The sequence below is a fragment of the Siphateles boraxobius genome, unplaced genomic scaffold (genome assembly GCF_051911475.1).
Source record: "Siphateles boraxobius isolate OS27281-9 unplaced genomic scaffold, OSU_SipBor_1 22, whole genome shotgun sequence".
In the NCBI taxonomy this organism is placed as follows: domain Eukaryota; kingdom Metazoa; phylum Chordata; class Actinopteri; order Cypriniformes; family Leuciscidae; genus Siphateles; species Siphateles boraxobius.
Window position 1 is genome coordinate 26,950,579 of NW_027508833.1, and position 11,233 is coordinate 26,961,811.

Below are 11,233 nucleotides of genomic sequence, written 5' to 3' on the forward strand. Positions count from 1 at the left end.
AAATGATCTGTATATGTGTGGTGTAGGAGTGAAGAGAGAAGGCGAGAAGGAGCGGAAAGAGGGAGCCGTTGATGTTGAGTTTAACAGTACCTCCTCTCCATATCTCACTCAAAACCTGACTTACACACCGGAGGACTTCCAGAAGCTTGTCAATCTCACTTCCTACAATATCCAAAACAACAAAGATGTCATTTTAAATGCGCTAAACAAAGCACTAAACCGAAACAGAGAAAGTCAGGTGAAGGAGGCGGCAGTAGGAAAGACCAGTTCAGGCTCTAGACCAAAACCAGGATCACATAAAAGAAGAAAGAATAAGGCACGGTGATCTGCAACAGGGCTACTGTACAGTAAATTTCAGAACAGACAGTCTCTCTTCTGCATCCTTAATTAAAGCCTTTATTTTATTTTTTATGTTTGTGCAGTAGTCTTATCTTTTGTCAATCATATTAATAAATGAAAAATAGTTTGCAATGATACACTTACAGTATGAGCTGTACATATTACTGTATGAGCATTCCTCTGTCCCAACACATGCCAGCCAACCCAGCAATCTATCCACAGTATTCCTACGCCCCATGACGCTTTGCGCAAATTATGGGTGTAACTTCCGTTAAGCTGTAAACAATCAGTGAAAGGCTCGCTCTATGAACGCAATAGGTTAAAAAAGTGTCACAATGAGATGACATTAATCTTCTCACCCTTCAACCATCGAACATTAAAAGAAAATGTAAAAGTGTAAAAGCATCAACAAGGTACTTTCAACAGACCAAATAAACCCACAAGCGCGAGTCTTTGGTTAAATAAAAAAAATATATGTTACCTTAATCAAATTTGTTCATTAACTTCAGCATAACGTGATACTATTTCAAAGTAATTTCCGTTATTTTAACAGATTATAAATTGCATTTACCTGTGAAAACAGACCTGGAAAGAGACGTGAGGATTTGAGGAGAATCACGAGAGATTCTTCATGCATTCCAGTGAATTATTAATGGAATCAAATGGAATTAAATTCGGGAGAACAGACCACAAATGTGCAGTATATGTTGTCCTTTTTCATACTTTTAAATCGGATTGCAAAGGGAAAAAAGAAAATAAACATGAGGGGAAAAGAAGCAAGAGCTCTTGCCATAGATATTCTTGTAATAACATGTCACGTTAAAATACCAAGTAACGTTATTCTCATGATGTCTGAAAATAAATCATTTAAGAAAATTGACAGCTCATCCAGTCAAACTGACGGATCAGCTTTATTTGTTGGACAACCTTATGATTTGAAATGATTCGTTTCAGCCTTTTTGAATAGAAGTTCCCCAAACCGGCCACCCATAATTCAAAACGCAGTAAGGTCGTCAGGAATAAGGTGGATAGTGTACAAAATGATTAATTTCTGATTGGCTAATCACAGAACTGACAGAACACTCAGGATTTTAACAATAGTAGTGAAGACATATTAAGTTGTTCCACACACAAAATATCTGGCAAGTTCTTTTGGCCAATATGATTCATTTACTGGTGTAGGGCTGAGCAAATATGGGCAGAACTCTTTACTGCCCTAGTACTTCAAAAAGCCTTTTAAAGGTATACATGTGAATTAAACATGGCACAATGGCCTTCATCATCACCACAGTATGTTAATGCCTATCTAGTGCAAGGGATTTCATCAATATGCAGATTGAGGACTCTTGGGACACTCCAGGCACAGGATGGTTCTGTCGAGAGAGGCAGAGTCATTTGCACCTCAATGACACGTCTGTACCATTTGCTTCACAGGATATGATAATATGCTTTAGTGTTCATATTAGTGTGTTCTAATATGTAGGCCTAATTATGTCATGTTTGGTCTCATCTGACAGCTTATACACTGAAATGAATGATGGTGAACTTAATAAACATATTAAAGGATCCTAATGTACAATATAGGTACTATTGGTTAAACATGAATTGAGGAGAATATATTAATATTCTTCTCCCCCTCTTGATCACCGCCCATTTGTCTTCTCTTTTGGTTTCCTGTCGGTCGGTTTCTGTGTTGGTATTCCAATCATGTTTAACAATGCTTTGCTCAGGATATAAGAAGGAAAGGTAACTGTTGATCTTGGAGAAAGGCTTTAACCCCGCCTCCCGCACACCGGTGCGTAACCTCATACTCTGAGAAAGGCTTTTACGGCCTCGTTTGCACAACCGTACATTATTTGTTACAACTAAGTTTTCTATACAGTATGTTGTTCCATTCTACTGTCTGTATATTTAAACATGTAACTTAATAAATAACTTTGCCTGCTTTAAAGGCTTTGAGAATCTTTCCTTTTATCACTTAGGATGTTGAAAGCTAAAGTGATTATAACTTTCGTTATCTAAACGTTCAGGTTAAATCTTACGTTTTTCCTATCAGTTCTAAGAAAGACCTTTAAAGAATAAGAGGTTAAAGAATAACAACTTTAATGGAGTCAGTCAGTCAGATTAATTATATTGGAGTCAGATAAATATTTGAATTATACACGTCATCCTTCAACTACCTTTTGTTCCGATTATTGGTTCAAAATAGCAGCGTATAGCTTCCAGCCTTACACTGGATAGACTGATGTTTATGCCCTTTTTTTGTTGTTGCTGTGATTCCCTATTGTTTCACTATAGAGTGTCGTTGGGGTGTATACACTGCATGTCTATGACTTCACTAAAGAGTTTCAGTACAACACTGTAGGATAAAAAAATAGTCTTCCCTGGATTAGAAGCCGGCTTTGCAGGGGCATGAACGAATGTCTAATGACAATGTTGCAAGCAGGGCAGGGCAAAGAGCTGTGGGAAGGGAGCGAGTCCGTTGGCACACCTCAAGTCTCACAGAGGAGCTCTGGAAGGACAAAAGGAGGAGTGGCGACAGTGCAAGACAAGAGAGGACCAGGCCTGGGCGATTTATGTTGTGTTTTATTATGTTTATATGCTTTTGTTTTGTTGTTTATTTTATGATTAAATTTTACATTGAAATTTGATTTGAAAAAGTCATAAAGACTGAGGATCTCTATGAGAGTGGAGTTTTCTCATCCTTCAAAAACCTTTCCATGAGATTTCATTTGACCAACCTAATTCTCACTTATTTCATTTATTTAAAGTCAGGCACTTTTCGAATACCATTCCCTCACTTTCCGAATCGTTCCCCTGAATCTCCATCGGATGAATTCTTAAAGCTTGAACCACATTCAAAACATTGTATTTCTGTCATTTATAATCTGATTCACAATATCAATGCAGGCTCTGCAAGTAGGGCCAGGGGTGCGTGGTATGGGGACTTGGGATTTGAGTTCTCTGATGAACACTGGAAGCGTATTCTTGATCTCACTCACACATCATCTATATGCGCAAGACATAGCCCGATAAAATTCTACATAGGATTTCGAAGCCTATACTAATGCTAAACTTACTAAAATATACCCCTCTGTCACCGATGCATGTAATAGGTGCAGGCAATCACCAGCAGATTTCATTCATATGGGATGCCCTTAAAAGTCCAGTAATTATTTGATTACTGGACTAAAATATTTAAAAGTTTGAGGGACACCTTTGCCATAGTTATTGATAATAGCCCACTTCTGGTCATTTTTGTGAAGACCGTTGATGTTAACCTTTTCAGTAGGCCTATAGTGGCGAGACGTCTCATGCAGAAACATGCCTCACCCCCTTCTTTTGATACATTTGCACTTGCATTCAATTGGAAAAAACAGACTGTAAATCACTGGTTCTTTATGGACCTTTGACAAACTGTGGCGGCCCTTTTTAGATTATTTGCTGGCTAACTCTCAAGACACTTAAACAAAGTGTTTTGTTTTTTAAGATATCAAGATTGTGTTGTTGCTTTTCTTTTCTTTTCTCTTCCTTATTGGAAGTTGTAGGTTGCTGGTTTGTGGAAAGTTTCTTACTGGGGCATTAACAGTGTGGAATGATAATTTCATAAAATCAGTGTTATCTTTTTATTTGATGTTCCATGCAGAAAAAAACAAAACAATAAAGAAATTTGAAATAAATGTTTAGTGGAATGTTCCCGCATCCTTCTTTCCAGAGCCTTTACTCTTGTTGCAGATAACATTGGAGACCGATAAAGGAAAGTGTTAGATTTACTATACAAAACTAAACAAATGTGTGCGTTCTGATGTAAATATTGTCACATTTATTTTCTGTCTTGTCTGCACCTGTTCTTATAGTCTATATGGTTTCCAAGCAGTAAAGTTTTGTCAGCTGTTCCTTTTTTAGTCTGCGTGTGTATTTATAGCCTACCTGTTTTGTTCTATCCCTTGTCGGTTAGCCTATTGTTTGTGTGAACGTGTACGTTACTCCCGAGTTTACTACTATTAAAGACTTTCTATTTCTTCATATCCTTCTTCAAATGCTTTCTACACCCTTGTGAAACAAGGTGCAATTTAGTGCACTTTTATAAAGTGTACTTGTTACACAAATAATACACTTAAGTGTGAATTAAATGCAATGTTTTCGGCACACTTAATGCACATTATATGTAATTGATTTCAAATGTATCACAGCTTAAGTTTAAATAAAATGCAATAAATTGAAAACTTAAGTGGGACTTAAATACAACTTTATATGTTTTGTCATAATTGCTTCAAGTGTCTTTAAAATATAGTTAAAGTGCACTGTTGAATGTAATGACAAGCAATTAATGTGAACTAAAATATACTTTATGTAATGATTCGACAGACTTATAGCATATGCAATTGATTTCAAATGTATCACAGATTAAGTTCAAATTAAATGCAATTAGTTGAAATTAAGAGTGATGTTTTGGAACAATTTAAGTGGGACTTTAATACAACTTTAAATGCACTTTCATAATTGCTTCTAATGTCTTTAAAATATAATTAAAGTGCACTGCTCAATGTACTGACAAGTAATTCATGTGAATTAAAATATACTTTAATGTCAGTTAACAATCCACTTAAGTGTAAATTAAGTGTAATGTTTTTGACAGACGTATTGCATATTATATGCATTGATTTCAAATGTATCACAGATTAAGTTCTAATTAAATGAAATAAATTGAAATTAAGAGTGATTTTTTGGAAGAATTTAAGTGGGACTTTAATACATTTTTAAAATATACTTTAACGTAATATACATGTACACTATTATATAATTAAATAGATTTGTAATTGATTTTTTTTAATAATAAAGTTGACTAACAATTTAGAATATTTCAAATTTAAATAAAAAAAATATCTTAATAACCTAGTTACAATCAACACAAATTTAAATTGAAACCCTCTACATTTACTGACAAAACAATCTCTAAAATAAATGAACAAAACCTTTCTGTTGATGCACCCTGGTGGAAAACAAAGAAGCTAAGTATAATTGCATCCAGACTAATTATCAGTATACTTCAAGTGTGTTAATGATTAGTGAATTTTTGTACTAAGTATATTTTATTAGTAATTAAATAGTAAAGCATAACTTTAAGTGTATTTAGTGTAGCCTACTTTTGTGTACTAAATTGGACCGACTTGAGGACTATACTTGAGGCTATACTTAGCATACTTTAAGTATGTCTGTGTAGGGACTAATTACATTCTTGATGATTAGTGATATTAAAATGTACTTTATTTGTGTTACAAGTACAGAATATTACAAATTCATTGCAAGTGTCTTTGAAACATACAAGCAATATACCATAAGTGTATTCATATATTTTTATACATTAATCATTTTTGGCGTTTTCATCTTTTAAGATAGGACAGTAGCTAGACAGGAAGTGATGTGAGAGAGAGAGAGAGAGAGAGAGAGAGAGAGAGAGAGAGAGAGAGAGAGAGAGAGAGAGAGAGAGAGAAGAGAGAGAGAGGAGATGGGTTCAGGAAGGGTCAACGAGCCAGGACTCGAACACAGCACAGCAGCGCAATTGCCCACTATAATGTATTTTGAAAGTATACTTTCATTGCATTGTTACAGTGGTCCTTTCCAGCACACATTTAAAATATACCTAAAATATATTTGTGCAAATAAATATCACTTTTAAAAAATAAACTGAATTTTTACTTCAAGTATATTTATCTAAAATATATATTTTGAAAATATACTAATATACTTTTAATATATTTAAAGATAGTAGAATTTTTGTTAGTATATTTGCAATGTACTATTGAAAAAGGGAATATATTTCAAATACAATAAAGTCTACTTTTTCCCCCTGTCATTTAACTCTCATTTAGAAAGAGTCTGGAGGACAATGAGGCTTATATGCGCAATCATTTTCTATCACAGAAAACATTCTGCATTTTTACATTTTCAGAAAACATCATTCTATATGTTTTAAAAGACTTTTTCCATGTAATTTACTGGTGTTACTATACTTGTGGGGTCATATGGTCCCAATAGGGATTACCAGTACACATATATCTCTCTCACACACTCTCACAGACACACACACTCTCTCTCTCTACTTCTGTTAAAATTAACTAACAATGAATGATACTTTATTAATCTTAGCTTTATTAATCTTTATTAATACTTTGAATTGCCAGCCCCCAGCCGAACAGAACTATGACGTCGGAAACCGGGAATTGTTGGCCATGAAAGCAGCTATGGAGGAGTGGCGTCTTTGGCTGGAGGGGTCTAAACATCCGTTTGTGATTCTAACTGACCACAAGAATTTGGAATACTTACGACAAAGAGTATAGAAGTAACAAGAGGCGAAACTCCGTTGCAGTTTTTGTAACAATCGCTAGATGGCGCCATTTTGGGCTGAACCAACGGTTTTAGAACCAATCAACTAGCATTTCATAGATTCCCCAAAGATCCAGAGAGGTAAAGTAGAAAAGGTTTTTATTAACGTTAAAGTGCGCAGCGTATGTACGTCTCCATACGTAAATAGCGGCATGGAGGTGTAACGTTACAACAGTGAGTGCAGGGAAGTTGTGTGTGACAAGCAGGGCCGGATTAAGAGTTCAGAGGCCCCTGGGCACAATGTCTTGTAGGCCCCCCCTTAGGCAGGCCAAATGTATATTTTGTCCAAGGACATTTTAATATGGCATTAACAGTTTTACTGACTTAAAAGGAACCTTGTTGTACTATGCTGGAGTAAAGTTCATAAATGGTTGTTCTTTCCCATAGGAATTTGTAAAACTATGTTGGGTGGACCTCTGTGCCTCTAGGGGGGTTCGGGGGCATGCTCCCCCGCAAGAAAATGTTGTACATTTTAAGGTTAAATGCATCAATCTCTCTTTGAGAGATCAAAATTAAGAGCTTCAACCCATGCACTGCTCGTTGAACAAAGAAAAAGCATTGATTTGTACCAGGAAAATAAAGAGGGCTCAAACATCTTTTTAGTTATGAGAGTCTCAGTCTACATTACATTATCAATGGTGTTTTAGAATGCCAAACAATTATAATAATAATGTAATAATGATTTATATAATTATTCCTATGACGTAAAATCCATATAGCCTATAAATGTACTATATAAGTGAAAATGAATATTACAAAAGTATATTTTAGTCTACATTACACTATAATACATGAACATTAAAATACTTTTGTCCTAATTTCTTCACTTGCAAGAAATAAACCCTTGAGCTTTTATTTAGGAGAAAACACCAGATAACCATGCTGTTCAAAGAGCGCACTTTTCTTTAAATCACGAAGCACAAACAGGATGCCTATTCTTAAAGTCTTGTGCTGTTTTATAAAGGCACAAAGCCATATCATGGTTTCGATTTTAGTTCGTTGGCAAAATATAACGCTAGAGACCTTTATGTTTGGTAAGGTTATACATTTTACATCTCATATTTGTTGGGAAAAGGGAGAAGAGAGAGTTCGGCAAAAGGCGGAATCGAACTCGGGTCGAGCGCATCAAAAGCTGCTTTCTAGCACTTCACGCGCTACGACCTGCGCCACTGTAGCTATTCCGTGAAAGGCGTCGCTTTGCTAAAAAGACACTCAGGCACTCAGTGCAGATATACGCTTCGTTATCTAAAATATTTGTTTTCTTCCCCTCGCTTGGGCCACAAGTGCGCATGGCGAACTTGCAAGAATACATTTTATCAGACCGGCCCTCGCGGCCTCGAAACACTACCGGCCCACCGGGGAAACTCCCGACTCTCCCGATTGCCACTCCGCCCCTGGTGCCCAGGACCCCTAGATGTCGTGGGCCCCTGGGCAAGTGCCCTAATGGTTAATCCGGCCCTGGTGACAAGGAAAAGTGCAAAAACAGTCTTGTATACAAGGTGAAACTATTCAATAGAGTCAGAATCCATCATATATTACGGACCCAATATCGACAACTATCACAGCCCAAAACAGAAGCGTAACAGATTTTTTTAAAAGCTAAATTAAGTAATCTGTAAATCTGTACATTAACTCTCTCTTTCTGTATCAAATGTAACGTGTTGTACAAAGTTTTTATCAGTCAAGAATTAAATTATAACTAAAGACTAAAACATATAGAACAGCTAATATACTTACCATTGCCATTCTATGTGTAGTAAATGTGTGCATTTGCACGATGTTTGACTTGTTGTGTGTAATGCAGCCAGAAATGCTGTGATCTACTTACCATCACCATTTGTATTACTGTTCATTTTGTGATGATCTTCTATTACTATTAAATATTCTCTCTTGACTAATGTGTTTTCCCTTTCACCTAACTTACTCACTGTTCATTGTGTTTTGGCTTTTTCAATGAATTTGTCAATCATTTCATGAGGATAGGCTGTTGTTACTGGTGTTGTAAAATTGTGGTGTATATGAAAACGGGAGTTATCCCCAAAAGTTATTGGGGTAAATAAATAGCCTATTTGACAGCTTCATGCTCTTTGATGAAATTGTTTAATTATAAACCGATCCATAAGCATTATTTTGTTGTACATTATTCAACACGCCGTTTTAGTTTAGGCTATAGAGATATTAAAAACTAGAAACTACTATTTAGTTCCCTTAACCCCTTTTGAATTGGAACCGGTATCGTTCAATTCTATGACAGCTGTGTTGCGTTCAGTCAAAGATGGCGGAGCTGCTGCTCTGTGCATGGGCGCATTTGTTGCAATGGAACGTTCTATTGAGTTTCGCCTCTTGGTACTTCTATACTCTTTGCTTACGATCTGCAAAAAGACTGAATCCCAGACAAGCGAGGTGGGCTCTCTTCTTTACACGATTTGACTTCACCGTTACCTATCATCCCAGTTCAAAGAACACCAAAGCAGGTGCCTTATCACACCAACACGACTGTTTAACTCCCATTAAATCCAAGGAAACCTTTCTTCCAGAGTCATTAATCATGGCCCCAATTCAGTGGGACATCATGACAGAGCTCACTCAAGCCAATTCACAAAAGACCCCTCCTCCCGAATACCCCTCTGACAACTTTTGTACCTCAGGAAAAGTACTACAAGTACAGAAAGTACTACAGCAAGTTCACTCCTTACTCAGCTCCTGTCACCCTGGAATTGCTGCCACTATAATCACCTGCTTCAGAACAGCTTTTGGTGGCCAACCTTGCGGCAGACACAAAAAAATTAACGAATGCATCACCTGTAACACAAGCAAACATCTCAGACAGTTACCATCTGGCCTACGGCAACCATTGCCAGTTCCCCACCGACCATGGTCCCATCTTGCCTATATTATATATTATCCCAACTAACTATATTATATTGTCTTCAAGTGCACTTTTCAAAAAGTATACTTTTATGATTTGAAGCACACAAAAAGTACGCTTTCAATACAATTAAGCACATTTCTTTTCACAAGGGCAGCCTTGACACTTTACACACATGCTGAGCCATGTATGATTAAAGTAGCCAACTTGAACATATCATTGGATAATCATTCTATCATCAAGAAAATGTTATTTTATAGCTTTTTTCTGCATTGTATACACAATCTTATGGTAAACAAAAACATACTGTATTAGATTTACAATGAAACAATTCAGCGTTAATGGTTTATAATGGCTCAATTTTCTGAGATTAGAACCTCAGTGCATTGGAATGAAAGAGGGCAAGGCTGGTATTCATGGGAATGGGAGGGTTTTCTTCCACACAACACCTTTTTAATATAAATGTAAATCTCCATCATGATGTATCACTTTAACTTTCATAGTCATAATCAAAGAGAATAAGGTGTGTAAAGTTGGCATGCAGCCTCTGACAACTTATTTTTTCTAAATGCTAGGTTGTTTCAAAACATGTCTGGGCCAAATATGCACAAACCCAAGGTTAAAATTTTTGGTATCACTTTAGTTTAGGGTCCAGTTCTCACTATTAAGTTGTTGCTTGTAGCATGCATATTACTTGTTGTTTATTAGTATTTATAAAGCACATATTAATGCCTTATTCTGCATGATCATATTCTACTGTACATCCCTTAATCCTACTCAATACCTAACTTAACAACTACCTGTGAGGGTTCTGCCCTGGCAGCTTTGTCTTTGTTGTCTTTGTTTCATGTCTCTATGTTGTGCTTGAACGTATGGCTCTGTTTTTGTTTGTGTTGGCCATTTGCTCCGCTGTTCCTGCCTCCTTGTTTCCCTGTACCACGTCCTCTTGTCTAGTTGAGTCCACTTTTGTCTGAGTGTTGTCACCTGTTTCTCATGTTCTCTGCTCCCTTGTTTGAGTCCTCGTTTACCTGAGTGTGTTCACCTGTTCCTTGTCCAAGTGTTGTCATCTGTTCCTCTTGTTCTTAGCTCCCTTTATATTTTTGCTCTTTCCCTCATGTGTTGCCAGTTTGTTAGATGTGTTTCTGTGTTACATAGTTTGTTTCTTATTACCAAAGTCATTAGTGTTTTAATGTGTAGAAGTTTTTTAGTGCTTTAGTTCTGCCATCGGTCCTGTCTGTCTTTTCTCCTGTGTCTCTAGTTCCTGTCCTGCTAGCAGAGCGTCCCTGGCTGCTTACACTCTTTGCTTTGGAGCAAGCCTGGTGCTGAGCCTGATATCCCTGAGTGCCTTGCTGTTGTGCTTGAAGATCCTGTCAGGCTATTGCCACTATTCTCAGTTCTACAGTCATCTTGTGCTCGTAACAACTGCTGCTCGGCTAGTTACAACGGCTGTCATTGTGTCTCAACCCTGCCTATTTTCTGGAGTCTCTAAACTATTCACCTATCCCACCACATCTTGTCATCTGTCTACTGTTTGTCAATAAACCTGTTATCACTCGTTCTTCATTTGAGTCCTCATTGACACACCCGTGACACTACCTTACTAGCAGTAATTTGGAGTTTACTGAGGCAAAAGTCGTA

The 11,233-nt window shown here is 36.8% G+C and overlaps 1 protein-coding gene across 2 annotated transcripts in view; it reads left to right on the top strand.

The window, feature by feature from the left end:
* pla2g4f.1 (phospholipase A2, group IVF, tandem duplicate 1) overlaps positions 1-2,290 on the top strand; it is a 29,143-nt gene extending 26,853 nt beyond the window's left edge. For both annotated transcript variants that reach the window (XM_077239392.1, XM_077239391.1), the window contains one exon: positions 27-2,290. In XM_077239392.1, coding sequence (XP_077095507.1) covers positions 27-325 — 299 coding nt within the window. In that variant the 3' untranslated portion in view covers positions 326-2,290. The remainder of the gene's footprint in view (positions 1-26) is intronic.
* Positions 2,291-11,233: the final 8,943 nt, after the last annotated feature.